The sequence below is a fragment of the Leptonychotes weddellii genome, chromosome 6 (assembly GCF_054177405.1).
Source record: "Leptonychotes weddellii isolate Sample4059 chromosome 6, ASM5417740v2, whole genome shotgun sequence".
NCBI classification, from domain to species: Eukaryota; Metazoa; Chordata; class Mammalia; order Carnivora; family Phocidae; genus Leptonychotes; species Leptonychotes weddellii.
The window spans coordinates 14,788,487-14,807,285 of record NC_138374.1 but is presented as its reverse complement, the minus strand read 5'-3'; the positions used below and the strand labels follow the sequence as shown (position 1 = coordinate 14,807,285).

The 18,799-nt window shown below is 37.3% G+C and overlaps 1 protein-coding gene across 3 annotated transcripts in view; it reads left to right on the top strand.

The window, feature by feature from the left end:
• Window positions 1-18,799, top strand: part of TDRD1 (tudor domain containing 1) — a 38,645-nt gene continuing 19,846 nt past the window's right edge. For all 3 annotated transcript variants that reach the window (XM_081823464.1, XM_031039061.2, XM_081823463.1), the window contains exons 1-13: window positions 1-340; window positions 749-1,079; window positions 3,364-3,422; window positions 9,707-9,851; window positions 11,328-11,433; window positions 12,133-12,196; window positions 13,116-13,220; window positions 13,446-13,628; window positions 14,125-14,268; window positions 14,826-14,997; window positions 16,062-16,148; window positions 17,828-17,995; window positions 18,120-18,227. In XM_081823464.1, the coding sequence (XP_081679590.1) occupies window positions 779-1,079; window positions 3,364-3,422; window positions 9,707-9,851; window positions 11,328-11,433; window positions 12,133-12,196; window positions 13,116-13,220; window positions 13,446-13,628; window positions 14,125-14,268; window positions 14,826-14,997; window positions 16,062-16,148; window positions 17,828-17,995; window positions 18,120-18,227 (1,642 nt within the window). In that variant the 5' untranslated portion in view covers window positions 1-340; window positions 749-778. The remainder of the gene's footprint in view (window positions 341-748; window positions 1,080-3,363; window positions 3,423-9,706; window positions 9,852-11,327; window positions 11,434-12,132; window positions 12,197-13,115; window positions 13,221-13,445; window positions 13,629-14,124; window positions 14,269-14,825; window positions 14,998-16,061; window positions 16,149-17,827; window positions 17,996-18,119; window positions 18,228-18,799) is intronic.

The following is an 18,799-nucleotide window of genomic DNA, read 5'->3' as shown; positions in this document are numbered from 1 at the left end:
CAACAAGCTAGCATAAAGTCTGGATAGAGGTTTCTCAGAGGCACTTTGTAACAATACATGTACCTTATTTTCACAGAAAAGTGCATGCAGTTAAGTCCTAAAAAACAGTAGATACAAGGTACAATTTATAGAAGCTCAGCTGGAGATTATCAAAGCAGAGGACTTGGGAAAAACAGAGCAAACAGAGGTCAGCTGAGGCAAACCGTGAAGGATGACTGGGAGGGAAGGACTTTGCCAGGCCAGTGAGGAAGAGAGAGGGCATTGCGAGCTGGGTTTAGCATATTCAGGAGCCTAGTGTCTAAAGTAGGAGCGGGTAGAGGGATTCTGAGGGGCTAGAAAGGTAAGTGATGACCTGATTAAGACAATACCCTCTGTTGTATTTCACCATTAAGTTGCATGCTCTGGGTTGGAAATATTTCTTTTTAAAACATGAAAGTCCTTTTTTATTCTGTTGTTTCAAAAGCTTTGTAAAGTAAAAAATGGTGTCGCATTCTGAGATTACTCTTTTGATGTCTCTTGAGTTAGTCTTTTGTCTGTGGTTGAATTGTGTGAAACTTGGGAGTTTGTACTTACAGATAGAGAATCTTTCTGTTTCTTGTGCCTTTAGGCCAGGCTGTGGTATCATGGTTAACTCTGCTTTGGAATTATTCATGAGCATTACTTGTTACATAAAAAGAAATCACCTGGGCCTGCAATACTTCTATTTTTGTAATTAAAAATTGCCTTCTAAATACACTTCTTTCCATAGACTTCTTTGAATGTTAAATTGCCACATAATATGGTGTCAAGAAATAATTTGGAGGCATCTACTTGTAAAATGACAGAGCCATTTAATTTTGAAAAAAATGAAAACAAGCTTCCACCATGTGATTCTTTAAGAAGTCCTGGAGCACATGCTAACCACCCTAATTTCCGGTTGAAAAGCCCAGAGAATGGAAATAAAAAGAACAATTTTTTGCTGTGTGAGCAAACCAAACAGTATTTGGCTAGTCAGGAAGACAATTCAGTATCTTCAAACCCTAACAGCATCAATGGAGAGGTGGTTGGATCCAAAGGAGACAGGAGGATGTTGTCAACAGGTGAGTGAAAACTACAGGCTTACTACTTCTTGATTCTGGTGGTTTCTTTGGCTTATCACAGGTATGTAATCACACATTCATGTGCTATTAACAGAACAACTAAATAGCTACCTTATAGTATTTGCATTTAAAGATTTAGAAGCAAAAGCCAGGTGCCAAATAGCTTCATCACAAAAGAGATTCTGGAGGAGAGAAGGTCTACAAATGAGCTTTCCCCCCCCACAATGGGAGAACTGTACTAGGAATGTAGAAAGGACATACTCTGCCTTTTTAAAGATTGGCATATTAAAAAATACTATGCAAATCGTATGCTCACAAAGATACAGTAAGATATTAAATTGTTTCGTTAGATTTTTAAAAAATTGTTGCTTTAGTCCTAATTCCAAAACCCTGGTTTTGAATGGGGAGGGGAGGCCTGGTGAGTGTATGTCGGATGTGATCTTTTACTGTTATGGTAATGTAGTTCTGGTGTGTGGCCTTTGGGCCTCTGGGGTTTCCCAAGAGGTCAAAACTATTTTCCCGATAATACTAAAGTATCATTTGCCTTTTTTGTTGTGCTGACTTTACACCGATGGTGCAAAAGCAAAGGTGGGTAAACCAATAATATGCCTCGTTAGCTCCTCCCTGCCTGGGCCAGTGGTCATTGGGTTTTTCATTGCTGTGAACTTGTGGTTAAGACAAAGCCAGAACCTTACTGAGGGCTGTCCTTGACAAAGCACTAAGAATTACTACTAAATTTTGACACTTGTGTACAGATATTTTTAGTATTTTGTGTAAGAAAATAGGAATTACCCCTAACTTCTGCTTCATAGGGAGGTAGGAAAAGTGTGTGTGTGATTGAGTTGTAAGCTGTATGTACGGAAATTTTTTCTTGGAACATCATTTTTACTTGAAAAGAATGACAAATGCTACTCAGGTATCTAGCATTCATTTTCTCAAAAATGAACAAAGTGAGCCTGTCACTTCAAGGAAAACACCTGACAGTACTTTGTTGCTAATGATAAAATTCAAGCTTTTGAGCAAAAATGAGAATTTCAGGAAACCCATATCTGCCACTCTGTGTGATAGCTTCTCAATACCTAGACTTTAACAGTGAGATGCGTGGTGGTATTAACTAACACACATGATTTTTAAAATATTGTGTAATGAAATCTGTCCACATTTGGAAGATCTGCATAACTCAGAGTTTCTCAGTCTTACCCAAATGACCAATGCATGATGTTGCCCAGTTATGCATGGGTAAAAATCTACTTAAAGTGCAAGATAAATCAGTGGATTCCAATGTCACATTATGAAAAAGTTTTAGATTCCACATTGCAACTACCCCTCAAACTATGACTTGAGTTTTGGCATGATGTTAAAGGAAAATACCCATAATTATCTGAGAAAGCTGTTATTAAATACTACTTTTTGCAACCACGTATCTGTGAGAGGCCAGATTTTCTTCATAGACTTCAACCAAAGCAACACAGGGGATTGACTGCAAAAGCAGGTATGTGAATCCAACTACCATGAGTTAAACCAAACATTACAAAAATGTAAAACAGTGCTACTCTTCTCACAATTTTTTTTTGCTTTGGAAAATGAAGTTGCTTTAAAAACAAAAATCATGTCAACGTGCATTTATTTTTAAATGTTTTTAATTTTTAGAAGTTTAAAATTTCTAATTTTAATTTCTTTTTAACAGTTTTTTATGGGGAGGAGGGGCAGAGGGAGAGAGAGAATTTTAAGCAGGCTCCATACCCAGCACAGAGCCCCACGCAGGCTCAATCTCAGGACCCTGAGATCATGACCTGAGCCAAAATCAAGAGTTGGATGCTTAACCAACTGAGCCACCAGGTGCCCCTACATTTTTTTTCTTTAAATAATCTCCATGCTCAGTGTGGGGCTTGAACTCATGATCCCGAGATCAAGAGTCACATGCTCTTCTGACAGAGCCAGCCAGGCGCCCCTTAATTTCTAATATTGGTAAATATTGACAGACATAGGCCATATAAACAAAATCTCTTTGAGGTTCTCAATAATTTCTAAGTGTGTAAATGAGTCCAGGGTTCAAAAAAGTCAGAATTGCTGCCTCAGTGAATGGAGATAAATTCACCATAAGAGGAATAGTAATTAAGTTTCAAACAAATCCTTATTTTTCATTAGAAAAAGTAGGTTGTTGCTTATTTGTAGTGTAGGTTTAAGGCTATTATGGTATAGCTTTGTTATTTGAGTATCTATTATGATATTGTACATTTTCAGGAATAAAGTAATATTTGACTTTTATGTTTTCTCTCTCCAGGAAACTCAGTGTCACCATTAAATGCTGGAAACAGTTCACGACTCAAAGAAGTAAATAGTGTAAGGTTTTGGTTTTTTTCTATTTTGTGTTTTTGTTTGGATGTAAAAGATTCTAAACATATTTTGTATTGTGTTAATGAAGAATTACTCAATTTTCAGATATTACTGAAGGTCAAGCTTCCTTTTCTTTATCCTAGTATCTTTAAAAAAAAAATCAGTTCTTTTTAGGTGATTGTAGTATGCTATGCCATTGTAAGTGCAGCCCTGCTATTGACATGCAGAAATAATACAGATCCTGTGTAGCTGTTTCTGTTTCTCCCTGCGTGATGTGCTGCGGAATTTAGTATAATATGACAACCAGGATGTTGACAGTGATACTGTCAACATACAGAACATTCCCATCTTTCCCTTACATGTTTTTGATGGTCATATCCATTTCCGTCTTGCCCCTATCACCTCCTTAACCCATGGAGGCTACGAATCTAATCCACATCCAAAGTTTTGTCATTTCAAGGATGTTATATAAATGGAATCCTACGGTATGTAACTTTTTGGGATTGGATATATTCACTCATCATAATTCCCTGGAGATTCATCTAGGGTTGTTGTATCAGTAGTTTTATTTTTATTGCTGAAAAGTAGTCCGTGGTTTAACATTCACATATTGAAGTGCCCCTGCACGGTTTCCAGTTTTGGGCTATTACAGTTAAAACTCTTATAAACCTTCATGTGCAAGGTTGATGTGAACATAAGTTTTTTGTTTTTGTTTGTTTCTGCCCTGGGTTAAATGCCCAGGAGTGCAATTTCTGGGTCGTGGAGTATTGCATATTTAGTTTTTTATGAAGCTACTGAAGCATTTTCCAGCAGAGCTATACCATTGCATGTTCCCACTGAGATTATCTGCAGCATCACACCAGCATGTGGTGCTGGTGGTGGTTTTATTGTTCCCAATCTCATAGACATGTGGTGATATTTTGTAGTGGTTTTAATTTTTGTTGCCCTAATGGCTAGTGATAAACATCTTCTCATGTGCATATTTGCCATTTCTGTTTCATTTTTGATGAGATGTTTACTCATGTATTTTGTCCATTTTCTAATTTGGGTTTTTTTTTTACTCTGTTTTGAAAGTTCTTTATATGTTCTAAGTTCTAATCTTTTGTCAAATATGTGATTCACAAATGATTTCTCCCAGTCTGTAGCTTGTCTTTTCAATCTCTTACCAGAGTTGTGGTTTAGCAGACCACAAGTTTTTAATTTTAATGACGTCCTGATCACTTTTCCTTTTATGGATTTTGCTTTTTGTGTCAGGTCTAGAAATTCTTTGCTACTTCAGATCCAGAAAATTTGGGGCTTTTTTTCCAAAAAGTTTTATAGTTTTATATTTAGATTTGTCCATTTTGAGTTAATTTGAAGTTTGTTTTGTTTTTCTCCAATTTCTCCACCATTTGTTAAAAATGCTATATTTCCTCCACTGAATTGCTTTTGCACTTTTGTCAAAAATTAGGCATATTTATTCTATTTTCCGTGGACCTGTCTATATATCCCTCCATCTGGGGCTCCTGGGTGGCTCAGTTGGTTAAGCGACTGCCTTCGGCTCAGGTCATGATCCTGGAGTCCCGGGATCGAGTCCCACATCGGGTTCCCTGCTCAGCAAGGAGTCTGCTTCTCCCTCTGACCCTCCTCTCTCTCATGCTGTCTCTCATTCTCTCTCTCTCAAATAAATAAAATCTTAAAAAAAAAAAAATTTATATATCCCTCCACCATTATCACAGTATTGGTGCTATGTAATAAGTCTTGAAGTTGGGTACAGTGATTTCTCCCACTTCTTTTTTTTTTTTCAAAATTGTTTTAGCTAGTATATTTCCTATGCCTTCCAGTATACATCTTAGAATAATCTTGTCCATATCTGCAAAAAGTCTTGCTGAGATTTTGATAGTAATTGATTTTTTTTTTTTTAAAGATTTTATTTGTCGGAGGGGGGGGAGAGAAAGTGCGCACACGCACAAGCAGGGGAAGAGGCAGGCAGAGGGAGAAGCAGGCTCCTTGCCGAACAAGGAGCCTGATGCAGGACTCAATCCCAGGATCATGACCTGAGCTGAGCCAAAGGCAGACACTTAAACGACTGAGCCACGCAGGTGTCCCAATAGTAATTGATTTAAACTTGTATAAGGATTGAGGATTATCAGTATCTTTACTGTGTTGAATCTTCCAGTCCATGAATGTAATCTCTCCGTTTATTTAAATCTTCTTTGATTTCTTTCACTTCGTGGTTTTCAGCTTATATGTTCTATGCACAGTTATATTTACACATGGTTTTTTTGTTTTTTAGTGATTGTAAATGCTGTTATAGTTTCTATTTCCACATATCCTCAGGTTCTATTTCCACATATCCTCATATATATAAATATGGTTTTGCATGTTTCTCTTGTACCCTGTGACTTTACTGAAGTCACTTATTCTTGAGAATTTTTTTTGTAGATTCCTTGGGATTTTCTACATAGACAATTTTATCTTCTGCAAATAGGAACAGTTTTATTTCTTTTCAGTATATATGCTTTATATTTCCTTTTTTTTTTTTTTTTTTTTTGCCTATTGCACTGGCTGGAACTTCTAGCTCTGTGTTGAGTAAGAATGGTGACAGAGGATATCTTGCTTTATTTCCAAACTCAGTGGAAAGCATTGAGTCTTTTCACTATTAAGTGTATTGTTAGCTATGGGATTTTTGTAGATGATCCTTATCAACTTGTTGAAATTTTCTGTTCCTACTTTTTTGATAGTTTTGATCATGACTAGGTGTTGAGCTTTTCTAAATGCTTTTCCTTCATCCATTGATACTTGATCTTTTAACCTGTTAATACGGTGGATTACATTGATTTTTTATTTTTTAATTATTTTTTAAAGATTTTATTTATTAGAGCACAAGAGAGAGCACAAGTGGGGGTTGGGGGGAGAGGCAGAGGGAGAAGCAGATTCTCCACTGAGCAGGGAACCTGATGTGGGGGTCGATCCTAGGACCCCAAGATCATGACCTGAGCTGAATAACTGACTGAACCACCCAGGTGCCCTTTGTTGATGTTTTAAAATATTTAACCAGCCTTGCATCCCTGGAATAAACTCCACTTTGTCATGGTGTATAGTTAATTTTGTATATTGCTGAATTATATTTGGTATCATTTTGAGTAGGATTTTTACATCTGTTTTTATAAGCAGTTTATAATTTTCTCTTTCTTACTGTCTTTGTGTGGTTGGGGAACCAAGGTAGTATTACCTTTCTGAAAGAGAAGTTGTATAGGACTGGTGTTAATTCTTTAGACATTTGGTATTTTCCAGTGAAAACCATGTAAGTGTGAAGATTTATTTTTTTGGTGTTTTAAGATTATTCAATTTCTTTAATATTTATAGGACTATTCATATTATCTCTTTCATATTGTGATAATTTGTGGTGTTTGAGGAATTGGTCCATTTTGGCTACGTCATGAAATCTGAATGTGTAGAGTTGTTCTAAGTATTCCATTATTTTTATGTCTTCAGGGTCTATAGTAAGGTATACATTGTTTCATTTCTGATATTGGTAATTTCTGTCTTGTTTATTTTTCAAACAGTCTTGCTAGATCGATTTTATTGATCTTTTTTTTAAATATTTATTTGAGAGAGAGAGTGTGTGTAGGAGCTGGGTGGGGGGGGGGAGGCCGCTGGGGGGAGGTAGAAGGAGAAGCTGTCTCCCTGCTGAGTGGGGAGCCTGACCTGGGCTTGATCTCAGGACCCTGAAATCATGATTCATTGATTTTTTTATTTTCTCCAAGTTTTTATTTTTAATTTCATTGATTTCTCCTTTTATCTTTGTTTCCTTCTGTTTGCTTTGGGCATGTTTTTTCTTATTTTTTAGGTTCTTAAGATGGGAGTTTAGATTATTGATTTAAGATTTTCCCTCTTTTCTAATGTGTGAACTTAGTGCTATAAATTTACCTCTTGGCAGTCCTTTAACTGTGTCTTACAAATTTTGATTTGTTATGTTTTCATTTTCTATGAGTTCAACATTTTTTTTAAATTTCCTTTGAGACCTCCTCTTTGACTCATGAGTTGTTTAGAAGTACATCGTTTTCAAATGTTTGAAGATTATTTGTTAATTACGGTTACTTATTTCTAGTTTGAGACTACTGTGGTTGAAAAACACCCTCTGTGTGATTTAAATTTGTTGAGCTTTGCTTTATGGCCCAGTGTGTGGTCTTAGTATATGTTCTGTTAGCACTTGAAAAGAATGTCCATTTTGTGGTGGGTAGAATGATCTATAAATGTCTAACAGAATCCGTTAGTTGATGGTGATCTCGAGTTCTTCTGTATTCTTGCTGATTTTCTATGTAGTTCTATTAATTGTTGAGACAGGGATATTAAGGTCTCTAACTATAATTATGTATTGTCTATTTCTCTTTTCAGTTTCATTTTGCTTCAGTTTTTTTGTATTCTATTAAGTCCATAATGCTTATTGTATTTTTGCTTAATATGTTCTTCCTTCCCTTTTGTTCCAACATTCCTTTATTTCCTTTATATTTAGAGAACGTCCTTTAGCCATTCTTTTTGGATAGGTCTGCTGGTGACAAATTCTTAGTTTTCTTTCATTCGGGAATGTCTTGATTTCTTCTTTATTCCTGCAGGATACTTTTCCTGGATAAGTTTCTCAGCTAACAGTTCTCTTCTTTCAGCACTTGAAAGATGTATTACTTCCTTCTGCTCTCTGTGGTATCTGTTGAGAAATCTATTCTCTTCTGAATTACTTTTTCCCCTGTAAGTAAGATGTCCTTTCCCTTTCTCTACTTTTAATCTTTTTTGTCTTTAGCTTGAAGAAGTTTGACTACATGCATCTTGGTATGGATTTCTTTAATTTGGTCTGGGACTTGCTCAGCTTGAATTTGTAGATTTATATCTTTTGCCAAATTTTATAAGTATGGGGCATTTTTTTGAGAACTACTTCACCCTGCCTTTTTCCTATCCTGGGACTCCAAAGACATGAATGTTAAATATTTTGTTATAGTCCCATAGGTCTCTGAGGCTCTGTTAATTTAGTCTTTTCTCCACTTTGTTTTTTCTCTCTTGTTAGACTTGGCAGTTTCTATTGTTCAGTCTTCAAGTTTACTGATCCTTACCTCTATTCTCTCATTCTGCCATGGCGTCCCTCGTTGTGTGTTTTTTGTTGTTGTTGTTTTACTTTGCAGTTGTAAAACTTCCATTTGGTTCTTCTTTATATCTTCTATTTCTTTGCTGAGACTCTCTTCATTTGTTTCAAGTGTGCTCATAATTGCTTATTGAAGTATTGATGGCTGCTTTAAAATGTTTGTCAAACTTGCTGTTTGATGTTGATTTTTTTTTTTTCATTCAATTGTGATTTTCCTTTTTCTTAGTAAGACAAGTTATTTTCTATTGAAACTGGCACATTTGGGGTATTATGTTAATGAAATTCTGTATCTTATTTAAACTTTGTTTTAGCTAGCTTCCTCTGACCCTATACCAGAGGAAGGTGGGTGCTGCCAGGTGGGAGTAGATGGTCCAGGTGCCCCACTCAGCCTCAGTTGGCACTCAAGATGGTGCTCTCCCTTGCTTTGGGGTGAGGGTGGGAGTTCCAGCTTCCAGGTAGGCCTCATGTGATACCTCCTCCCTGGCTGGGAGTTATGAGTGCCTCTTTACTGATATGGGAGTGGGATGGAGTGGGAAGAGAGTGGGTGGGCCAGGGAGGAGAATTAGAGGGGGAGAGTTGAGAGACACTCATTACTTTTGAATGGTGGTGAAAAGTTCTGATTGTCCACTGGGTCTCCTCTTCCACCACCCCAATGATGGTGGTTGGGGTAGGGGGAACACTCGTACCTGCTGGGGAGACTCCCAGGGATAAAGTGCCAGCTCCCTGCTCTAGAACAGGGCCACAGTGTTTTCTGTGGTGTTTGTCTAGGGTAGAACAGGTACTGGTTTTCTGTATTGCTGGGCTGCCCGTTTCCTGGTCTTTGGCTAAAGAGAGTAGACTTTCTGTTGGGGACTTTATTATCTGTACTGTTTGGCATTTTGGGTTGCTGACTTCTCCAGCACCGTGTCTGGGATATGTGAAGCAAAAAGAAAAATCAAGAAACTCATTGTCTTGTTCTTCTCTGGGTCCCAAGTTTCCTAGCCTGTCTGCTGCTGCCTTGTCAAAATCAGCTTATGTTTGTTTATATATAAGTCCAGGGTTTTTTAGTAGCATGTAATGGGAGGAATAGGGAAAGGTACATGTCTTTTATCTGTCCAGAAGAGGAAATCCCAAATACAGTATTTCAAAAAAATTACTACCAAGTTTTAATATTGCTATTCTCTTTTCTTAATAGAAGCCTAGCAATAACGTGCCTCCTGCAAAGTCAAAAAAAATACACAAGTTGGTTGAGAATTCCTTGTCCATAAATAATTCAGCACTCTTCAACTCCTTAGGACCTCCTTTTCGGTCAACAACTTGCCATCGCTGTGGCCTGTTTGGTAAGCATATTTCCCTAACATGTCTCTTTCACACATTTGAAAATATTTTTATTATGGAAAGTTCAAAAATATTAAGTATGAACAGAATAGTGTATCTGTGCTGTATACCCATCTCTCTGCTTCAGCAGCTACCAGCATCCTACAGTTCTTGTTCATCCATCCGTACCTTTCCACTCTTGCTGCTTCCTTACTCGATTATTATTTCCTGTAGTTTTGTTTGTGATAAAATTTACATGCATTGGCATGCACAAACTCACTCGCCTATCAAGATACAGAATATTTCCATCTTCTTAGAAAATTCCCTCCTAGCCCCTTCTAGTCTCTCTGGATGCTGGAGGCAACCACAGTGGGTTTTTTTTAAACCATAAATTAATTTTGCCACTTTTAAAACTTCATATAAATGGTATCTTATTGATTCTTATGTGTAAAGCTTTTTTTTTCTTTTAGAATAGTATTTTTGATATTAGTACATGTTCTGTGTACACTATTTTTTGTTGCTGAGTAGTATTTGTATGATTATATCACAGTGTATCTGTTTTTTTATTGAACATTTTTGCTTCCTTTAAGTTTGTGTTTAGCTTTTAGTTATTATGAATAGAGCTCTCTCCACATTTTTGTATAAGTCCTTGTGTGGATATAGGTTTTCATTTCTCTTGGGAACATACCTACGAGTATAATTGCTGAGTCAAAGAGTAGGTAACAGCCAAGCCATTTTCCTAAGTAGTTGTCCCATTTTACATTCCCAATGATAATGAGTTCTGCGTGCTCCACATCTCTGTCATTTGGTGCTGTTGGTCTTTTCAACTTTAGCCCTTCTCATGGGTGTGTACTGGTATCTCATTGTGGTTTTAACTTGCATTTCCCTCATGATCAGTGAATGATCTTGAGCAGTATTTCATGTGCTTACTGGCTATTTGGATATTTAGTTGTTTTTTTTTTTTTTTCTTTTTTTGAGTAGAAGCATTCGAGGCCAGCCTAGTTTTTTGTTGTTGTTGTTTTATGTGGTTTTTTTCCCTGCCTGTATTATTCATAGGATTTTTTAATACTTTATTTAAAAAAACCTCCCGGGTTTTTCTGGGTGTGATTCTCTTCATTGGTTTTTTGTTTTGTATTTTTTTTAATGGCACGAGGTAATAAGCCATGTCAGAGTCTGCTTGCACAAGTCTGTTTTCACTACCACACATTTTCTATTTCCTTTGATTGTTCCTTTTATAATGTTCTGGGCTCTACTTTAAGGTAGTTAGGTTTTCAGTCTGTCCTTTTCATTTTCACCTTTGCATTCGTATTTGCAATTTGAGAGAGCTTTAAGAATTTAATCTTAACGCCTAATCATAAACAGCATAATCCTCTTCAAGTAATCTTCTTGATGTGATTAATAGAATGGTGATTGATATGTCTGGTCTTTGAAAATGTCTTGCTCTCAGCAACAAATACTTGGAGTAAAACACTGGTGATGTTACGGGCTGTGTTCTGTAGGATCGCTGAGGTGTTCACAGTGCAAGCAGACATACTATTGCTCCATAGCATGCCAGAGAAGGGACTGGTCAGCACACAGCATCGTGTGCAAACCTGTTCAACAAAAGTAAGTATAATTTTTATTCATTAGAGAATATTTAAAAGGATTTTTTTTTTTTTGATGTGGTAAGGATCAAATGAGGTAAGCAGGCCATAACTATGTAGAAGTTGTTATTTACTGAGGTGTAACATAAAGGATGCAAATCTGAAATGAAGAGCTTACAAATTTAGGACTGAGTTTTCATGAATATAATTTTATTAGTACATATTCAGAGTTAGAACTCTTAAGTTTGTGTTTGTAATAATTAGAGCTTTAGAATGCCTTTTAATCATGTGTTCTTTCCTGAATTTTGATAAGGTAGAACTCTCACAGTGCCTCATGAATTGTGATTTTAAAATATGAAAATCTTACTGGCATGGCATATACCAGTTTACAAAGCAGTTTCACATCTATAAGTTCATTCGATCCTCAAAACTGTTGAGGTCATGTAGGGATTATCTCCATTTTGTAGATAAGAAAGCTGGGGCTTGGAGATCGTGGCTGTGTATGTCCCTTTAATTAGGTGGCTTTGGAAGAGGCAAGCCCGCACACAGGGGTAGACTGTTGCATAGCCAGCCTTGGACTATTTTGCTTTGTTACTACTGTGATACTCTCTGAAGGAAGCTGTTTTTCTCCTGGATTTTGATGATTGAGACTCAATCATTGTGGCCCCTACTCTTAATTGGCTCTGTACTATAAGTATTATAATCAGCTGCTTTATTTCAGTTTCCACAAATGTGAAGATAGTAAATCACCTTTTGAAACAAAGAACATGCAAGTGAAAAATGAGGTATGATGTACTTTTTGCCTTTAGAATTTTGAATGATTTCCTTTCATTGAATTAAGAGGACTTAAGCTAAATAAAATACTTATGACTTCTCCATTTCACCAGTGATTATTCAAGTGATCTCCAACCCCCAACATGGGGCTCGAACTCACGAGATCCCAGATCAAGTCGCAGGCTCCTCTGACTGAGCCAGCCAGGCGCCCCTGCACCAGTGTTTATTTAAAAACAAAAGTTTCCTATTGAATAAATATGTACACCTTAATGATTGATTGGGTGACTCTTGGGGATTTTTGAGCATTGTGTGTGCCCAGCACTTCCCAGAAGGACTTGCGATGAGATGCCTGTGTCTCAGTGTAAAATCACTGGATTCCTGAGAGAGAGCTCTTCTCTGTGGTCCCCGCATGCACACGTTCTCTGGCTTTGTGTACTGCATTCTTTGTATACTGCCCTCGTATCGAAGCAGCATTTTTTCTGTAATACCCCTCTTCCATTTAGATAACTATGTGGGCTAAATCATTCATAATCTGAAAAATATCAGTAGTACTCAGCTCATCTATAATTTTTAGGCTTCTCTAGCTGGTCCTAGCTTCTACTTAAAAAAATCTGACTTCCTCAAATATTCATTCTTTTAACATGTTAACAAGTACAAACTTAAAACACTAACCCCCCCCCTTTTTATTTTATAAACTCAACATTATCATCACCATTATGGCCTGATTCTTGAGTGATCCCATTGCTGTGTACACTGCCTTTGGACAGTGGGTTTCATTGGCTCTTGAAGGTATACACTATTTCTCTGCTCTCTTATTCAAGCCTCAGGGGCTGTTTTGGCCTTAATTCCAGCAAATGGTGGCCACAGTACCCCTGAAACACGTGCTTGTGTAAGTAACTCACTCATACGGTTTGTTTTTTTTAAACCCAGGGTGACTATCCTCTTGGAGTTACTAAAGAAATAGCCATTTGTGCTGATAAAATAATGTTTTCTGATTTGAGAAGTCTACAACTCAGGAAAACCATGGAAATAAAGGTATTTGTTGTTTAATTTCTATAGACAGAGATCCAAAGAACTATAGATTTTTATTCCCTTGTTTTCTGTTTTTACTTTGAGCTTATAAGATAACTTCAAAATGTAACTGATGAAATTGATTGCAAAAACTGTCTTATAACTTTTCAATCTTGTTAGAAAGCTTTAAGAAATTCACATTTGCTTGTGTTCTCAGTGAATTATTGCACATTTTTTGTCTCTTGAAAGGGTACAGTTACTGAATTCAAACACCCAAATGACTTTTACGTGCAGTTATGTTCTTCAGAAGTTTTAGAATACATGAACCAACTCTCTGCGACTTTAAAGGAAACCTATGCAAATACAGCTCAGGAGGAGGATTACATTCCTGTTAAGGGGGAAGTTTGTGTTGCCAAGTACACTGTTGATCAGGTAACTGCTGATGAAATGAATTATTTACTATGATGTTTTAATTTACTTTGGTCCTATAACTCGACACCAGAGCTTTTAATAATGCATTTGCTGGCTTAACCAGAGGCTGTTGTCACATTCCCATTTCTTGTCCTGTCGGTATTGTAAGTCTGTTGGGTGACCCCCTCCAGCTCTGTTTATGGGCTCCTCTTCTGCTAGTTACAGACTGATGGCGAGTCCTGCAGCTTGTGTTTATTTCTGTAGCTGAGGCATTAGTGTGTCGTAGTGTCTCCTGGGCTAGACTAACCCGGGAATAATTGTGCACATTAAAGTCTCCTAAATAGACAAATTTAGGGATTTCTTAGCCAGATTCTTAGAAGATTAACTTGTTAATTGAGTGCCTCAGAACAGAACTGTAGCCTTTCCTTTGCATGTCCTGTAGATTGGCTGAGAGTTTTTAAGCCTAAAATTGTGAAATATGGTTTTGAAGCAGAGCACCATTATATTCCACTTTCAGACCTGGAACAGAGTAATAATACAAGATATTGATATGCTGCAGAAGAAGGCACAAGTCTTATATATTGATTATGGAAATGAAGAAATAATTCCAGTAAACAGAATTCACCAACTAAATAGAAACATTGACTTATTTCCTCCATGTGTGAGTCTTTTTTACTTTCTAAATTCCTAATAGTGTCCCCAGAGAGCTGTTTTTAATATTTTGATGGTCACAATATTTGCTCTAATCTGTGATGTATTATAAAAAAGTACCTATTGGTATATTTTTCATGTTTTACTAAATGTAGATAAATACTCATTGGCTTTCTTGGATCCATTTAAGAAGCCTTATTTAGTTAATACTTCCTTAGATGAGAAACTTAGCATTTTTTAGGGACATCTTATCCATCTCTTCTTTTAAAACAATCATTTCTATGTTTGTTATGTTGTCTGGAAGCAACCTGAATTTATATGTATTTGAGGGATAATAATTCTTTCATGAATTTCTTAAGCTTCAAGTCCCAAAAGGAAAAGCACTGTGGATATAGTAGCACAAGAGACAAATAATTACACATAAAATTGTTTATTTGCTTAATTCTTGAAGATTTCTGATAAATTTTCAGTGTCAAATATATTATCTTTAAAAAATCTTCATGTTATTAATTAGACAAAATTATTTTCAAATACTAATTTTTTAGTAACTGACATAAAATCTTTCAGGCCATAAAGTGCTTTGTGGCCAATGTTATCCCAGCAGAGGGGAATTGGAGCAATGAATGTGTCAAAACTATTAAATCACTGTTAATGGAGCAGTACTGCTCTATAAAGATTGTCAACATCTTAGAAGAAGAAGTGGTTACCTTTGCTGTGGATGTTATGCTGCCAGGTTCAGGTAAGATCTAAATCTTTCTTAGATGGAGCACTTAATGTGTTGTTTAGTCTTCACCTGTTATGCAGAGAAGAAATAGAAACATGAAATGAGGCCAAGTAAGCTCCACTCGGAAGTCCTTCAGGGTGTGATGAAAGTATGGCTTTAACCCTGCGCTTGTAGTTGGCAGTCTTTCAGAGACCCGGCATGGGGTCATGGAGCTGGTGGCTTCAAGGCTAGATGCAGACTTACTGTGGGGATGACTGTGTTAGCCTTTTGATATGGCCATTATGATCACCATTCCTGATTTCTACTCATTTATGGAGAAAAATTCAAGAATTTCCTTATGAAATTGTCCATGCTTTCACCACGAGTGCTTTTTCCTTGAAGAATCTTCACAGAACTGTGTTTGGTTAGTATTGAGACTGTAAGTGACTAGTATTTAAGTGTGGAGATGGAAACCTTTCTTTGTGTTTGAAAAGTGACTTCTGACCGTGTGCTAATAATTGCATCTCAGTTTCCAAGGTATCACTCTTCTACTTTTAGAGACCTGGTATCTGTTGGTGACTTGGTAGAAAATTCAGTTAAATCTTTTGTGAAATTAAATATAAAATCTATCTTCTTTCTTTGCTGTGTATGTTTCGTATTATGACTCAGGCTTCTGGATGGTATTTCAAGGAATTTGAAGTTTATGTCATGCTGGCTACCCCTTGTTTCAGCCATACTTTATGTCTGAGAAAAAGTAGTCTTAGCTTAACACTAAATTTTTTTTTCTCATAAATGGTGGCCATACTAAGCATGCAAGTGAGGTGGCAACTAAACCTTTAATGTTATCCAGAATTTTGAGGTAAAATATTTTTATAAAATTTTCTGCCACATGACAATGGGAATTTTGTCTCTATTTTTAAGGCTGGGCATTAGTAAACTGTATTTTGCACACAAACTGAGCTGGTAAGAAATAGGTCAGTGTATTAATAACTATAATCTCTAGAACACATGGTTGTGATTCATTTGTTTCATGTTTATACCTTTCTTCTAATACTTGGTATAGTATCTCAATGGGGATACATTTTCTTAATCATTTTTAGGAAAATTCTTAGATGATGTGCTCATAGAAATGGGATATGGCTTGAAACCCAAGGGACAAAATTCTAAGAAGCAAAGTGCAGATCCAAGTGAGTATACAGATTAATACTGAACAGTATAGTGACTGTAGGTATTGAAGAATATCTTCTCTACTAAACACACAAAGGCAGACCTGTCACACTGTTACATTTAATGGAAATGATAGCCATTCTTTAACCTTTATGCAAGAAAGATACTTTTTTTTTCATGTAGTAGTACATTGTCTAATCTTAGTCTTCCCTGCCTGTCTTCCGTATTAACCCCTGACATGATGATCATCAGAAATCTCTAAAGTACTTAATATCATGACACTTTGAGTTGAAGGGTTTTTTTTTTTTTTAAAGATCGTTTATTTATTTATTTGACAGAGAGAGACACAGCGAGAGAGGGAACACAAGCAGGGGGAGAGGGAGAAGCAGGCTTCCTGCCAAGCAGGGAGCCCGATGTAGGGCTCGATCCCAGGACCCTGGGATCATGACCTGAGCCGAAGGCAGACGCTTAACGACTGAGCCACCCAGGCGCCCCGAGTTGAAGGGTTTTTAGTTAACATTTCCTTAGTTTAATTTTCCCTCTATGTGGTTTTTCCATGTAGTATAACAAGAGAAGCAAGAAGTTTTGCTACCAGCATTTGTCTCATTGCCTAGTTTTATGTGTTATTTGTTGCCATGTTTTCTTCTTTCCTTTGTTCCTTTACCGGTTACTTTGGATGCAGACATACTTCATTGTCTCTTGCTCATTCATCCAGAGGTGATTGCCAGGCTAATGGTGCTGTGATTAGGTACATCCTTCCATATAAACAAGGTTGACTTATCTTTAAATCTACCTTATCCTTACCTCCTGTCCTTTGCCTTGTCTGATTGGTTGCCAAGTCTTCATTGGTTCTTCTTCCTGAATATCCTTTGTATGACTTTTTTATTTTTTAAAATCCTTTTTTTCCTTACTATTTTCTAGTTCAGGAATCCTTACCAGTTGTGGATTATCGCAACAACTTTCTCTGACTTTACCTTTTGTCTGCTGTCTGTATTCTTACAGTACTGCATACACGATATCCTCAAAACACGAATTTTGGTATGACCGCTTTGACAAAAAGTTTTTAGTAATTCTTTGCCATCTAGAGGAGAAAACCAAACACTTACTGGTCTAATAGTTGAAACCATAACTGCTGGTGGTGTCTTAGGGAGAGTGTGGAGTCGGGGAAAAAAAGGGGAGCTAAACCTGGGGCCTACAACATCGAGTGAGAAGCCATGATGGGAGAGGTGGATAGAGAATAGGGACAAAGTTGCCAGAGCAACAGGAGGGTGAATGCTTCTAGGAGGAAGTTATCAGTAATAATAGCAAGTGTTGCAGAGGTATCCAGTGGAAGGAACAAAAGTCTTCCGGGCAGTATTTGCTTCACTGAGGGTCTGTGGAGGTGCCTTCATGGAGGGTATTCTGTGGTCAGTGCAGACACATAGAGAAGAGATGATAAAATGGTATGAGAGAGGAAGTGCACGCAAACTGCCTTGGGAGCACCTGCACGGGCACCTAACCTGGGTTAGAAGAGGAGTCTTTTCAAGGTGACACTACACTGAGCAAGAAATAACCAGGTTGCTGGGGGATTGGGAGTGTGTTCTGGGAAGGAAGAATAACATGTGTTAAGGCCTAGAGGTGTTGAGCATGATTGGGCCTGAAAAGCTGCAAAAGTAGATTAATGAAACAAAATGCCTTGGTTTTTCTGTTTTTTGTCAAGATGATCTTGAGGATGTTGGAAAAATGACAGCTGAAAACAAAGTTGTTGTGGATAGAAGTGATTTAATCCCGAAAGTGTTAACTTTGAATGTAGGCGATGAGTTTTGTGGTGTGGTTGCCCACATTCAGACTCCAGAAGACTTCTTTTGTCAACAGCTGCAAAGCGGACGTAAGTAAATTTTCTTGATTTGTGCTGTCAGGATAACCTATGTCCTTCAAGAGACAACATGTGAAAAAGAAGATGATGTGTAGATTTGTATTTCTTGTGTTTAAGATGTGATCTGTATCTACAGATAAGCTCGCTGAACTTCAGGCATCTCTCAGCGAGTACTGTGGTCAAGTGCCTCCACGCTCAGATTTTTATCCAACAATTGGTGATATCTGTTGTGCGCAATTCTCAGGTGAGGGAAGAGTATTACTGATTTTTTTTTAGTTACAATGAAGTAAAAATAAATGAAACAATCTTCAGTTTGCACTGGATGGCTGCATTTGAAGTTTGACAATTAGAGCACACCAGTCATTTAAATATGTACAGTTAAACTGAATCCAAGTGTGCAAGGGAAGAGGGCCTGTGAATCCTGGAGGAGTTGGTAAAGGAAGTTTCTGTTGTTTTATCAGCCCTTTAGTTTTGGGGACTGGTGCAGATAATGTTGACCTCAGGATGTGAATGTGGAATCTTCCAGGATCCTGTCTTCACCAGTTTTCCTGGGAATAGCAAGAGGGCCTGGAAGCACGGAGCCGTCATGGCACAGCTGTGATAACTGGCTTCAGTTCTTCCCTGCTGGAGGGAAACAAGTCAGTGGCCTCACAGAAGGGGAGATGCAAGTGGGCCTCCAGTGAACAGATTGCTTGGTCGGTGGGGTCTGGTTGACCCTCACTGCCAGGTATTCTAAAATTAGCCCTGCTTGACGCTTAGCAAATTGTTCCTGTTTGATCAAGGCATCATTGTGGATTTGTTCACAAGACCCAGACA